At 45.2% G+C, this 14,689-nt stretch overlaps 1 protein-coding gene across 6 annotated transcripts in view; it reads right to left on the reverse strand.

Moving 5' to 3' along the window:
- The window catches only part of KIF16B (kinesin family member 16B), a 3,050,718-nt gene that overhangs the window by 2,071,435 nt on the left and 964,594 nt on the right, over positions 1-14,689 (reverse strand). For all 6 annotated transcript variants that reach the window (XM_069608346.1, XM_069608345.1, XM_069608343.1 and 3 more), the window contains one exon: positions 3,663-3,838. In XM_069608346.1, coding sequence (XP_069464447.1) covers positions 3,663-3,838 — 176 coding nt within the window. The remainder of the gene's footprint in view (positions 1-3,662; positions 3,839-14,689) is intronic.

Consider the following 14,689-nt stretch of genomic DNA (forward strand, 5'->3'; position numbering starts at 1 on the left):
TATGGGGTCTTTTACTCCATAGGGTATCATCTGTTTTTTTGTGTATGTGTTACACAGCACCCTCAGTGCAGTAACACAGGGGTGTCATAGTGACCCCCAAACCTAGACTCCATACCCTGGGACTAACTACTGTCTCCCAGGGCATGTAAAGTCACCATTGACTTTACTAGTCCTAAATTGTGAACAGAACTAGTACAAACCATCATATTGTGGAAGTACTGGAAGGGGTTAATTATATTACCCGTGGGTCTGTTTTCAAGTGGGCACTGTCCAGTACCCCTTGTCGAGTTTCTGGCTGGTGGCAGTGGTTACCATGCGGGATTTTCCCATTGATTTTAAACGCACCACTTTTTGGTGCAATTTTAAAGATACTGCTGGTTTATTTATTTAATATTAAATTCACGGTTGGGTCTTTTTGCAGGAACTCTTTTCTAAAATGGCGTTCGTGTCCGTCTCTGTAACTCTGACCAAGGTCGAGCCCTTTGTTCCACTTTTTTGGTGGGCTTCTCCACAGAAGCCCTCCAAATGGTGCCACTCTGTCTGGGTTCCACAGGATGGGTGGAGAGGGGAATTGGCACCCTGGACTGCGTTGCCTTAGCAACTCAAGTCGCACTCTGTTCTGATTGGGCTAGTGGTGAGCCGCCCGGCTCACCACTTAGCATGTGTGATTGACAGCAAGGCTGTTGAATGGGGGTTTTTCTGCATAAAGGCAGGGCCTTTGGGACTGCAACTTCAGAAGTCGCCACAGGACCTAAGAATCCGAAGAGGGAAGAAGCTGAGCCATCAGCAACGACGACACCACTGGTGAAGCCCTGCTGCAACAACCTCACCACTTTCCCGACGACAAGAGAAGATCTTCTGCTGGACGAGTCTTCTTCCTCTGAGCTGGTGGGATCAACCAGTTCGCCCTTTTCACCTTCCAAAGACGTCTCTTGGTTGAATCGCCCGTGCCAAGCACCCCGGCGGTCAGATAGCCAAGCTTCACCACTTTGACCGCAAATAAACGGAACGCACCTTTTATCGACGAACTCCGCGGCTGGTTTCATCCCTGTGCAGTGCAACGACTCCACGTTTCCTCCTCGACGAGATCCTCTCTTCCGCTAGTCGAAACAACAAACTGCAACCACTGCCAGGAACAATTGCCACCGCTGGACCTTCCTCTTTCTTAAGGTACTGTGTCCTGCCTGGCCTCCCTTTCTTCGGTTTGCCCAAGGTGACCCTTAAATCCTTGGCTTGCCAACTGGGTTGGCCCCAGACCTTCTAACTTTACCTTCTTGAATCACCCCAACCTCTTTTGAACATTCTGCAAAGACTTTTAGTGCATTTTAAACCGTGTGATCCTGGGCACATTTCGCTGTGCTCCATTTAACGTGGGCCTGGCCTATGAACTTTGGCTCTACAGTATCTACTGCCTTTCTTATCTTGCTGAGAACTCTCCTTTTTCTCTCCCTTTAACCTAACTATTGGAGTGCCATCTAGGTTACGCGCTCACATCTGTCTTAACAAATAGCAGTGCTTTAACCCTGACTTGTCTGATGGTTATCAAGGGAGGTGTTCATACTTTACTTGACTGTGTTTTAAACTTACTTTTCATTGAACGTGCTAGTGTATTACCTAAAGTGTGTTTTAAATAAATAACTCTATACTTTTGATACAAAGCTCTGGTCAGTGTTTGTTTGCCCTACTGTGTTTTTGGCCCTATTGTGTATACTCTACATACTGCCCTACTCTTCTTGAGAGAAGTCTGACTGCTCAGCCACAGCTACCAGGTAAATCTGGGTGGTGCGGACTGCTACCACTTGGATTTACTGCTTACTCCTGTAGTCTTTATCTTTTTGCAGTGTTCCCTAAGGGAACTGCACAGGATTCTGCCTAACATGTACCACCACTCGGTCGGTCTCGAAGGATCCAAAGAAACCCTCCTGTACTTGGTGACCCTGTGAAGGAATTGCATTAGCAGGGAGCCTATGAAAAAATGAATCTTACCTCAAGACCGCAGGTCACTCCTTGGTGTTGAAGTAACTACATTCCTGAAGCTATGATGTGGGTGGGGCTTCACCAAAAAGTCCTTCTACCGGTTCACCGCAGGTAATACTGATGGGTGTCCGACGGGGGGACACTCGATTTAGGAGGCGCAAGAGCTACATCAGTTATCACCAGTACAGGCTGATGTTAGGACAGTAAGGGGTTGGTGGATAATACTTCATTGAAAAATAGAGGGAAGCTGTGCAACGTTAAAAAATCTTGACTGTTGAAGGTGCAAAGCGTCCAGTCCTGTCAAGCAGTAAAAAACAGACCAGTAGGCGAGGCTGGTGGGGGCTGAGTCAGCACAGGCAATGCATGCAATTGAGTGCCTCAAATTTAAAGGGGAAGCTAGCTTTGTGGTGCAATAAAGGCTCTGGTCCTATCCCCGTGCGGCAGACTCCAACGAACCTTAAGAAACTCTCATTACCGTTTGTGCATCAAAGGCGTTTGAACATAGTTTTGTACTTTTAGGACTAGAAAAAGGCATCCATTTATTAAAAAGGGAGCTTTTAAACTTTCTACATTTTTAGAATTGGTGTCAGGGTTTTGTTCACAACATATGTCAAGACCAAGAGTGTAATTCATGGCACGTGTAATTGCCCTTAGCAGTCTTCAAGCCTTCCATATGATTCCAAACGTATGCGTGGGACAAGCATCTGTCTATGCCAGTCATCACAAGGTACAGGCACAGCATCAGAGCTGGAATGGTGCCCTACAAATATGCGAGGAAGGCCAGGCTTGAAACAGGTGTCTCATACAAAGAAAACAAGACTAGCTAAGGCTTTTCATGACCAACCAATTGCACATTAATTTCCCTATTTCCTGTGCAAGGATCCAAAATCCTATTACTCCCTACCACCACTACAACCATCTTTGGGAAAGTTGGCACTGCTTGTGCCCACCCATGTCCAACCGACACTGTCCGTTTAAACATTGAGCAGAATACAATACTCCATACTGAAATGTTCCCATTGATAAGTGGCAACCCCAACTAGAACAAGTATGTTGTGTCTATATATGAAGGTAGTGGCATACAGTATGTGCGTGACAAAATGTGGCTGGGATGATTCGGGGAAAACAACGTTTTTCACAATACAGAATTAAGTCAATTTATCCAAGTAAATTAAGTGTTAACTCATTTTGGGTCAAATGTTAAGTAAATTAAGAATACAACAGCATAATATATTTGTTCTAACTCATGTACAATCCTCATTTTAAGATCTCTCCAGTAAGACAGACGAATATGTGTTTTGGAATGCATACTATTGCTGTCACACTCGCATTGCCACAGTTGGGTGTAATCTGTGCCATACACACCTCTTACTGCCCTAAATGTAAATCCTGCACATTATCTTGTGTTACTGAAAAGAAAAAGTGATCTGCTGTTTTATAAAACTCACTGTAGGAAATGCATATCGGAATACTATCCGATGGAATTAACTTCTTCTGTAACAACAAAATATAAAAGCAGGTGGCACATGTAAATCAGTAGAGAAAGTTAACTTCTTATGTTTAAGAGGCACTCCCTCACTTAATCCCAAATCAATGTAATGAAAGGATAATTATCTCATTAAGTTCTAGAATGTGTATGATAGGACTTAAGAAATTATAAGCATATATCTCTGTTAAGAACTCACCTGATTCCCTTGAGCAAGTAGAGCCTTCAGACGTGCTATTTCAGCTCGGAGCTCGCGGATTAATTTGACGTTCGCATCCTCATTAATGGTGGGCTTGTTGATGATGTTTTTGGCTCTATTTGCATAGCGAAGTGTGCTTAACGTTTCTCCATAATTGATATCAGCAGGTGAAATAGCTGTGAAGAATTAATTCAGAATGAAATTACCCAGTGGCCTGCACTTCATTTAGCAGGAAGTTTGTTTATAATTTGCAAGTCAGATCAGTGCACTGCAAAAGAGGCACTGTTTATTTCTGAACATCACTGTTAACATGCATAAGAATCCTTCTTGCCACAACCCTTATGCATGCCTTTTATAGAGCCTGTTCAAACGATTAGTCGCAACAAAAATGCAAATTGCTGCCCTAAAATGTAAGATTTGGAGATTAACGTTAGAAAAGTATTTTTAAAACAGTGAATCAGTACAATGAATACTTTTGGAACGTAATGCCATCAGGGAACTGTTTGGACAAGTTTAATCAGTTATTTAACTTTTAAGCTACTTCCAACCCTCGGACCTTCACAATTGCACATTTTACCTCTAAATAAAATAATTTTTTTACAATAGCTAAACTACATTTGTATCACTAGCGTAGTCATGTTTCTGGAAATATTCCCCCATTTATGCTTTGAAACAGAACATTAAGGCTCAGCTCTATCATTATAAAGTGCCAAATTTATAATCAATTATTATTCATGCTTTTTCACATAGCACTATGTTCCAGCAAGAGGGAACCTTAAACACGCCCCTAAACGCTCACACCAGAAAAAATACAGCCCGCTAGGGAAAAAGGCCTGAGATGTTCTTGCAAGTCAAACACGGATGTATTTCTCCAAAATAGTTGCACCAGCAAAGAACTCTACTGCCATGGAACGTTCTGCCAAAAAGTATACAAGCAGTATTTTATAAGATGACGTAATTGTATACAGTGAGAACCTGCGCACGTGGCTTGTTGTTGTGACCCTATACATGGTCGGCCTGATCTATAGGGGATGCCAGATCAATGGTCCCAGTCCAGTCAGTTCGTCTTCCATCACATGGGTTCTGCTGGGCTCATCGTCTCCAAGGAACCAAGGCCAAAGAAGCAATTAGCTACATCTGTACTCTATCATTATACAGTGCACCTGGCAGGCTCGAAGATTAGCACAGGGGGAGTCTCAAGGTCACACTGACCCACAGATGCTTCACTCATTCCTGATTGCGTCTTCAGTTCCCAAGGCTTCCACCCTCGCTTTTGAACTATAATTTATCCCTCCCTATACCTCATACTACAAACCTTGTCATTATAGGATAAAGGTGGGACGACCATACTCTCAGATTTGTATGGTTGATTGGTTTATGGTCTGGGGTCAACTGGTATCTTGGAATTCAGGGGTCTCGGTACTAGAGCAATTGTAGGGGCTATAACTCGTAGATATGTGGGTGGGGGACGGAGGTCTGCATTGGCCTGTTTGTGATAACATGTGCACAAAAGCATCCAGTACTGTCTCAAGTCCTTGCCTTGAGAAAGACCACCTAATAGCATATCTGTGGTGTAGTTGCATTTAGAAAGTGTGCCTAATACTATATGTGTGGTCTAATGGCATTTGAAAGTCTGCCTAATAGCATATCTATGGTCTAGTTGCATTTAGAAATCTGCCTAAAAACACATAAATGGTTTAGCTCCATTTAGAAAGTCTGCCCAATAGCATATCCGTGGTCTAGCTACATTTAGAAAGTCAGCTAATACCATATCAGTGGTTTAGATCCACTCAGAAAATCTGCCTAAAACAATTATACCATGGATATGTTATTTGGCACACTTTCTAAAAGCAACTGCACCACAGATATGCTATTTGGCACTCTTTCTAAAAGCAACTACACCACAGATATGCCATTCACCACACTTTCAAAATGCAACTACACCACAGATATGCTATTAGGTGGACTTTCTCAAAGCAGCTACACCATAGATATGCTATTAGGGAGACTATCAAACACAACTATAGCACAGATATGGTATTGGGTGGATTCCTAGGTGCAAACTAGACCACAGATATGCTTTAAGCAGACTTTCTAAATGCAAATATACCATAGATACGCTATTGGGTGGACATTCTAAGTGCAAACTAGACGGCAGATTTGCCATTGGGCAGACTTTCTAAATGCAACTAGACCTCAGATATCATATTAGGAAGACTTTCTAAATGCAACTACACCACTGACATGCTATTAGGCAGACTTTCTACATGCAGCTATACCAGCAGATATTCTATTAGGAGGACATTCTAAAAGCAAACTATACCACAGATATGTTATTTGGCATGCTTTCTAAATGCAGTATTACCACAGATATTCTAATAGGCGGACATTTGAAATACAACTACACCACAGATGGAAAAGTTTACAACATTTTCGCCTCTAGGGTTGACTGGTAGGGTAGTATGGCGTGGAGTAATTGCTTCTGTCCCCGCCCTTGCCACACTTACTTATTGTTGGCTTCTTGCTTCTCCTGCGGATACCTGCAGATAAGACCTGGTGCCGTCTCTGTAGGAGCCGTCCTTGGCCACGGGTTTCTTGGCCGACGCGGCTGCCAGGCAGAAGGCTGCCCTGGGAGGGTCAGTTATGACCGGGTGAGTCAGCCAATCAGGGCAGTGGGCGGGTCGGGAGGCGGGAGGGATCGCGGGAACCAGGAAGAGGGAAGCGGGAGGGGGAAGGAGGCAAGGGGGACGCAAACAGGGGCGCAGGCCCAGCGGCAAGGCCAGATAATCCGCAAAATAGGTGCCTACTGGTTTGCAGACACTCAGTGAGCTCCAAGATGGGAAGCGAGTTGTTAGGCCTGCAGTGAGGACGCTTTTCAGCCAATCACACATGAGGTGGGCGGGGTGGGGGTTGTGAGGCTGCGGGGATCAGGAAGTGGGAGCGGGGAGGGGAAAGCAGTGGAAGAAGGCTCGGGCCAAAGATTACATTGAAGGTGATAACCTCAATCTCATCTAATCCTCTTCTCCCCTCCTAAACTTGGCAGACCATGCAGCCATCACATTTTCTTCAACACACGCGCTGGCAGCCCACAAGGATCAGAATTAACACTCTTTGTTGGACGTCGTTCCTTCAAAAATGTTCTAGTAGGTTCACTATATAACAGCTTCTCATGAAAAAAATCCACCCTCAGCCCAGAAAAACTAGCAAATTGTCGACTGATCGCGAGCCTCCCATTTATTGGCTATGTTATAGAAATAAAAACAACTACTTACAAAAATCAAGGCACTCTAGCTGCTCTGGAATTACCAATCCGGGTTGTGCCCCAAGTGCAGCAGTGAAACAGCTACCATTCAGATAGTTGATGCCCTTCAAATTATGGACAAAAGGGAACTTGTGCCTGTGATGGATTGCCATCTGGCAAGGATGGGGAAACCATAGCTTTTTATTTGTATTAATAATAAAATAATGTGAGTAATCCACCTCAGAAAGGGTGGTCTGCTAATCAGAACTCTCTTTCATCGGAAGCATAGTGTACACCTGTGCCCTGCTGCACCAGTATCCTGATCTACAGGGCCTGCTAGCCAATGGAACAGAGCAGCTTCAAAGGTCTTAGGTGCCCTGCCTGACAGCAGAGCCATTGCAGTGCAAAGGCTGCATTTCAAAACGGCACCTCTGTTCCAAAACCACATAATTATTCTGACCCATGCTCATATTCTGAGCCATGCGGCACATGTATCAACTGTTGATACCCTTGAAAGCCCTGCCTTGACATTATCATTGCTTTATAATGGGAAAAACATGACTAACCGAGGCTAAGGCAAGAACTAATTGACTTTTTACACTGAATCCGGTGAGTTTGATTTAGTCAAAAATGGCTGCAGTCAATTCATGGCAACCATCATACCTGCCTTGTTTGCCCAACAGCCCGCCTCAGCGCTGTGCGGATTGGCCCACAGTTCAGCTAAATACTCCTGACCTAAGGAGCCGGCAGGCAAAGGCAGCCCCTTACAAAGGCCAATTACTAATGTCTCTATCTACCCCTATCAGGCCTTGAAAGACCTTGGCCCCTGCCTCCCAAAAAGGTACATTTTAATCAATCCCACGGGATCTACTGCTAACATAGCCTCGCCACAGAGGCCACCTTATGCGACAGTCACCCTGTCTCATTTCTGCCTCCATGTATTTACACTTTAACGTCACTATGCATGCCAATATCCCAATGGTCCTGCTCATAGTCCGTGACTGTCCTCTACCTCCTGCTCGCAATGCCAAGTCATGCCCTGACACTGCTACTCCTTCCGACCTCTCTCAGAGCTCCCTTGCCTACCTTCCGTTGCACAATACTCCCGTCTTGGTGAACATCCATGCCCTACACGAGCCTTGTAAGGCTTAAGCACCTTTTGGCGTGCACCAAGACATCACCATGCAAGACACTGCCTTGTATGGGTCATGCTAGGCTGAAGCCCCTATCAGCACGATTTATACACCAGCAACTGCATGCCATTAAGCTACGTCCCTCCGTACATAAGCCTTGGAATAGCTGCACATGCACAAGCCTCTCTGCCATCCAAGGGCCTTACGCCTATCATTGCACCAGATCTGACCCCCTTACCTTCCTCCCTTCTCCAACTGCTGACACCAGCATACCTAATCCCAAGAAATATGATCACGAGCCTACCAACATTGTGCTCACTAATGTGCTACTGAACTGTGATAATCCACCTGTACTGGACACATCATGTCTGAGCCACACAGTTTTACAGAATTAGCACACCTGACCATCCCCTTCACATTACCTTGGCCTCAATACATAATTGTGTTACATCCATCTCTACGTCTAGTAGACCCCAAGGCCACAAAGCAGACCTACTGCAAGCCCTCTCCATCCCTAGCCACGCTCATTCTCCTGCACCACAAAGCTGCACGATATCCCCATGCCTTGCTCTCTCGCAAGCTGACCGTGCTAACCCCATTCGAATACCACGCCAATACCTTTATGGGAGCCCTTGTCATCGCAAGATCCATTATGGCCCACCCCTTTAGACATTGCCAACCTTATTCTCTCTAAAACCTTGATCTACTAGCCATAACTGAAACATGGCTGCACGCTACCTGGGACCAGTGTTGTCCCTGGCACTTCCCCCTAACTACACTATTCTCTATATGGACAGTTGATTTCCAGAGGAGGGGGGGGGGTTGCACTTATAGCCAGAGACTCAATTACGCTTTGAGAAACCAGTAACCTGTCCCTGCCTTCAGGAGAACTAGAACTCTCCACTAGACTCAGCCTTTCGCACACTAGTTCATTAAATATTCAGGTTGTTTACTGTGCCCCTGGCCTACTTCTCTCCTTTGAAGAGATTATCCTGCAAATGCTGTCCCTGACTAAACCAACTTCCATAACTATGATACTAGGTAGAAATATGTGAAGAGATTGCATGCTGGAGGAGACAAACCAGGGAGAATGTTAGCATGGCTTTGTAAAAATGAAACCCCGAGACCTACAATTAGGACAATAGTGAAAGAAGATGGGAGTATGGTGGACACCCAGGAGGGGGTCAACCAAGAGTTTGTAGAATACTATCGAGCTCTATACGGAGATGCAGGAAAAAGCGATCATGAAAGAATAAGGGAAACGCTAGAAGATATTGGCTTGCCCCAAATTAGTGCAGAGGAGCGGGAAGAATTAGATGCCCCAATTACCCTAGACGAATTCGAAGTAGCAGTGATGCAATTACCCACAGGCAAGACCCCGGGAGCTGATGGACTCCCCGAGTGAATTTTACAAAAGATACAAAAATGAGGTGCTCCCCCACTCCTGGCAATGTTAACTGAGGCTTATGACAAGGGGAAGCTCCCAGAGACCCTACGGGAAGCAATAATCATACACCTCCCGAAACCCAATAAACCTGCCAGGGAATGCGGATCATACAGGCCACTTTCAATGCTAAATCAAGATAGCAAAATATTAACAGCAGTTTTAGCGAACAGAATGCGGAAAGTCTTTACCAAACTAATACTTTCCGGACCAGACCGGGTATGTCCTGAATAGGAATATTACTAATAATCACAGACGACTCCATCGAATTATTGAGTATGCCAATGACAATGAAGGAGAGACGGCTATTGTGTCACTGGATGCAGTAAAAGCATTTGATTCAGTAAAATGGCCTTGGCTGATGGCAGCCTTGACCAATTACGGGATAGGGCCAGGGTACCTTCGATGGGTTAAACTGTTATATAGTAAGCTTTTAGCTAGAGTAAAAACAGGAGCGGTAGTATCAGAGAGATGGCAGCTTAGCAGAGGCATTAGACAAGGGTGCCCGTGGTCCCCAATGTTATATATCTTTGCATTGCAGCCCCTAGCGATATGCCTAAGGCAACAATACAACGAGATAGGTATCGCCATAAAAACAGAGCCACACTTAATTTCCCTGTATGCAGATGATATTTTGTTGTACCTCCTATACCCAGAGGAAAACCTATGTGCTAGAAGTGATGGAACAATTCGCTTTATTATCTGGTATAGCAGTAAATCCCAAAAAATCATGCATATTCCCGCTTGGTAGATTTAGGGGGCTCCCCCTAGAGCAACTGCCAGTCTTACAAATACCATGGGAGGTTGACACGTTTAGGTATCTTGGGATAGATATTTACCACATGGGGGAGGCAGAACATCAACATAATGCTGAGAGGGTGGTTAAGAGCATCAAAGGAAGCATGAAATTCTGGGCGAAGCTCCCCTTGGCGATGATGGGAAGAGGAGCGTTGCTGAAAATGGTGGTCCTGCTGAGATTGCTACACTATTTTAGCAATATACCGTACCTGATCCCCAAACGATTCTTTGCCCGATTGCATAGTATATGCAGAGATTTCCTGTGAAGTGGGACGAGAAACAGAATAGCCCTCTGGAAACTACAAAATACAGAAAGGGGGAATAAAATTGCCAAACTACGAAATCTATTACCTAGCGAGCCAATTACAATATGTAGCAAAATGGCTGTCAGAGGACCAGACTACGGAATCCAGACCGTTTAGACCAGACTGTGCACCGTACTTCTTACAAGAAATGATATGGCTGCCCAGAACGGATATGAAGGAACGCCTGAAAATGATGATACTGGGATGGGAGATATGGCACAGGGTCTGTCGAGCAATGGAGAATCCATTCCCATGTTCCCCGTAAGCCCCGCTGGTAGCGCTCGTGGGAAAAGGAGGCCAACTATTGAAGACTATCAGGAAGCATTGGGAACCAGTTGGGATAGTAACGATGGGTGACATATGGCGAGAAGGAGGGTTGTGGAATTTGATACCCTGGAGGAGAAAACGGGGCTGCACAGGGGACAATATATTACATACCATATGGTGGTGCGGCGGGTCAGAGAAATATGGCCAGAGGCAGTATTGTAAGGTCAATCGGAGGACACCCTAGATATGATATATGACATAGCAGACTGGGGCATGAGATATCCAGAATATATGAGATGGTGATGTCCAAAGTTGGGAAAGAACTAGTACGGTTAAGACAAGAATGGGAAGAGGAAGTGGGCACCCCTATGACAGATGAGATGTGGGAGAGGACCCAGAGATATAAGAAGGTGTTGAGAAACGCGAGGCTCCAACAGATACAACTGTAGAGTGTATATGACGCCCCAAAGAATAGCTAAGTTTGCGAACGCAGGACGGCAAGCATGCCCTAAATGTAACGAGGAGGATGTCGGGATGGTGCATATGTTCTGGGCGTGCCCGGTGATCGGAAGATTCTGGGGGAAGTAGCATATAGATTGGAGACAAAAGGGGTTAAGCTATTAGTGGAATCAGCATGGGCTTGCTTGGTGGGAGGGCTTCCCAGACCGAGCAAGCTTAAGCACGTCAGTAAACTCAAAGACCTAGCGTATATACTTGCGAAACACAGAGTTGCGATGGGCTGGAAAGCATGCAATGGCCCGAAAGTAGAAGTGTGGTGGAAAGATCTGCAAAAATGGGCAGAGGCTGAAACTGCAGTATGGCAGGAAGCAAACAACTCTGGGGGGGATAGGGGAGAGCAGAAACCTGACGGCTTGGAAGCATTTAGTCGCTACACTATTTGGGCCCACGTATGACGAGTCAAGTGACCAAGATTCAGCAGAAAATGCAGATGCAGGATCCCACTTGCGCGGTGCAGGAACAAGTGGTGTGGAAGAATAGGCTTGGGGGGAGGGGGGGAGGGAGTGAGCAGTATACACTTTCGTTTTTGAAGTGAAGTAATTTGATTTTAAATGCACTGCAAGTTTGGTTTGTATTTTTGTTATAAAATAATAAAAATTGTTTAAAAAAAAAAAACTATGATACTAGGTGACTTTAACTTAGGCTACAACGATGAAGCAGACTTAAATGCCCAATATTTATCTAGGGTTGCGCACAACGCATCCTTAGCTCCACTCACGTTAAACACTGAACCTTGGATTGGCTAGTTGATTTTAACTCTAATATCAACATCACCTCTAATCTCCCCCTGCCCATGGACAGACCACAACACCCTTCTATTAAATATACCACTTCCTGCCGGTCCACCAGCAGTGGCGGATGACCTGACCTCCCCTTTGCTACATGGAGTACCCAGAAACATCACCAACCTAAGGATTCTACCACTGCTAGATCAAATGTTGGTCTCACCGCCATTGTCTACAGACCCTGCCACCTTGGTCGATCTGTAAAATCTAACCATCACCCAGGCAATAGATACAGTTGCCCCACTTGCAATGTGAAAGCCAAAGCTGCCGCCCATCTCAACACTTGGTTCACATTAAAGCACTTTGCCTCCTCAAACGTGAAGCGAAAGTTAATTGGAAGAACAATCCCACTCAGCGCAACAAAGCTGGCTTCGCTTCTGCAGCAAACTACAAAAAAAAGCAATTTTAAAAAAGGAAAATATGCCTACCTATGACACCAGAATTGCAAATGCAAAATCTAGCACCAGAGAGCTCTTCACCATACTGTGCAAGATGGAATCGCCAGAACAACCCCCTTTGAAAATCTCGTAGGACAGTGCTTGGTGCTAGAATATTCAAAATGCTCTTTTGCCCAAAACTGACATGCTGTTATGCTCACCTGGTATCCACGGGGACGCCCTTATGCCCCGGTTGCCGGATTCACCCTGGACCCTTCCCGATTCCGGATGGTGCCTTCTATGGAGGTTGGGCCTGAAAACACAGGAGGACTGGACTTAGGAACAGATTTTGTTTCCCACCACCTGCCTCCTAGACTCGATCTGATGGCCTTCTCCTCACCTTGTTGTGATGTCTGGCGTGCACTCCGTCCGGCCTTCTGTGCAGGAGCGCATAGTTTTCTGCGGGTTAGAGCGACCAGAGTTAACTTCAATGGTGCTAACCCATTCAAGTGTCTTTAAAGGGATGGTCTAGTAAAAATTTTTATTTAAAAAATAGATCAGCCACATAAAAAAAAATATACTAGCATCCTCCGTTTTAAAACTTCCTATGTAAAATTTTGAGCTATTCAAGCTCAAAATTCGAAAAAGCAAGCACAGGGGCGCAGCCATTTTGTGAAATGGAGGCCCTCCTGTGCTGGCTTTTGCTTTTGCGGCACTAATGAAGGAAAAGCCAGCCAGCTGTAGTAAACAAAGTCTACCGCTGGGTAGCTTTCCCTTCATTAGTGCCGGGACGCGGACCGGAGACCAGAGCAGGAAAGCTGCAGCTGAATCTCGGTAAGTGCTATTTATTTTTTTTACAAAAAATAAGCACTAGCTGCGTTTTTTTTTCTAAGTTTTCCGGGCTGGAGGAGCCTGGAAAACTTAGAAATAAAACCGCAGCTTTAAAAACGTTTGCGGTCGCTTTTGAAGCGACCGCAAACATAAATACAAAATTATTGTGTTGGAAAACGCTGCGGTTTTAAAACCGCAGCGTTTTCCAACACAACCACGTGTGTTTCTGCCTGCTGTGGCTTTCACTTTGGGTCTCCGGTGCAGAGCACCGGAGACCCAAAGTGATAGCCACAGCAGGCAGAAACACACGCGGTTATGTTTACATGCCGCGTAGTGTTTCTACCTGCAGCTGATTTCCCATTTGGGGCTCTCTGCCTCCCCGTGGGGAGCCCGAGAGCCCCAAATGGTAAAGCAGATTCAGGCAGACAACGCGGTTGTGTTGGAAAACGCTGCGGTTTTAAAACCGCAGCGTTTTCCAACACAATAACGTTGTATTTATGTTTGCGGTCGCTTCAAAAGCGACCGCAAACATAAATACAACATTTTTAAAGCTGCGGTTTTATTTCTAAGTTTTCCGGACTCCTCCAGCCCGGAAAACTTAGAAAAAAAACCGCAGCTAGTGCTTATTTTTTGTAAAAAAAATAAATAGCACTTACAGAGATTCGCTGCAGCTTTCCTGCTCTGGTCTCCGGTCCGCGTCCTCCGAGTCCCGGCACTAATGAAGGGAAAGCCACCCAGCGGTAGACTTTGTTTACTACAGCTGGCTGGCTTTTCTTTCATTAGTGCCGCAATAGCAAAAGCCAGCACAGGAGGGCCTCCATTTCACAAAATGGCTGCGCCCCTGTGCTTGCTTTTTCGAATTTTGAGGTTGAATAACTCAAAATTTTACATAGGAAGTTTTAAAACGGAGGATGCTAGTATATTTTTTTTTATGTGGCCTATCTATTTTTTAAATAAAAAATGTTACTACACCATCCCTTTAAGGAGGTAAGTCCGGTTATAGCAGTCTTAAAATGTCCTTGCTTTCCTTTCTTGCTATTAATGTCTTTTCTTTATTTATTCCCCTTTAGGTGCATGGAGGTTCAGTGGATGCGCTGCTTGGATCAGGCTCCTACCAGGATGATGGACTCAGGAGCGTATGATGGATGGTAGGTTAAGCGCGAAGTGCGGCGCAGTAATGTCTTTTCTTGCTAACCTGTATTCTTTATTCCTTTTCAGGTCGCGATGGTCTTCCTGGGCGTGTGAAGATTTCCGGCCAAGAAATGCTTAGCCAGGTGAGGTTCTCGGGATTACTGCCGTAAATGCTGTGAGTAACTTGTCTTAACGT

The sequence above is a fragment of the Ambystoma mexicanum genome, chromosome 4q (assembly GCF_040938575.1).
Source record: "Ambystoma mexicanum isolate Mex_15411 chromosome 4q, UKY_AmexF1_1, whole genome shotgun sequence".
Taxonomy (NCBI): domain Eukaryota; kingdom Metazoa; phylum Chordata; class Amphibia; order Caudata; family Ambystomatidae; genus Ambystoma; species Ambystoma mexicanum.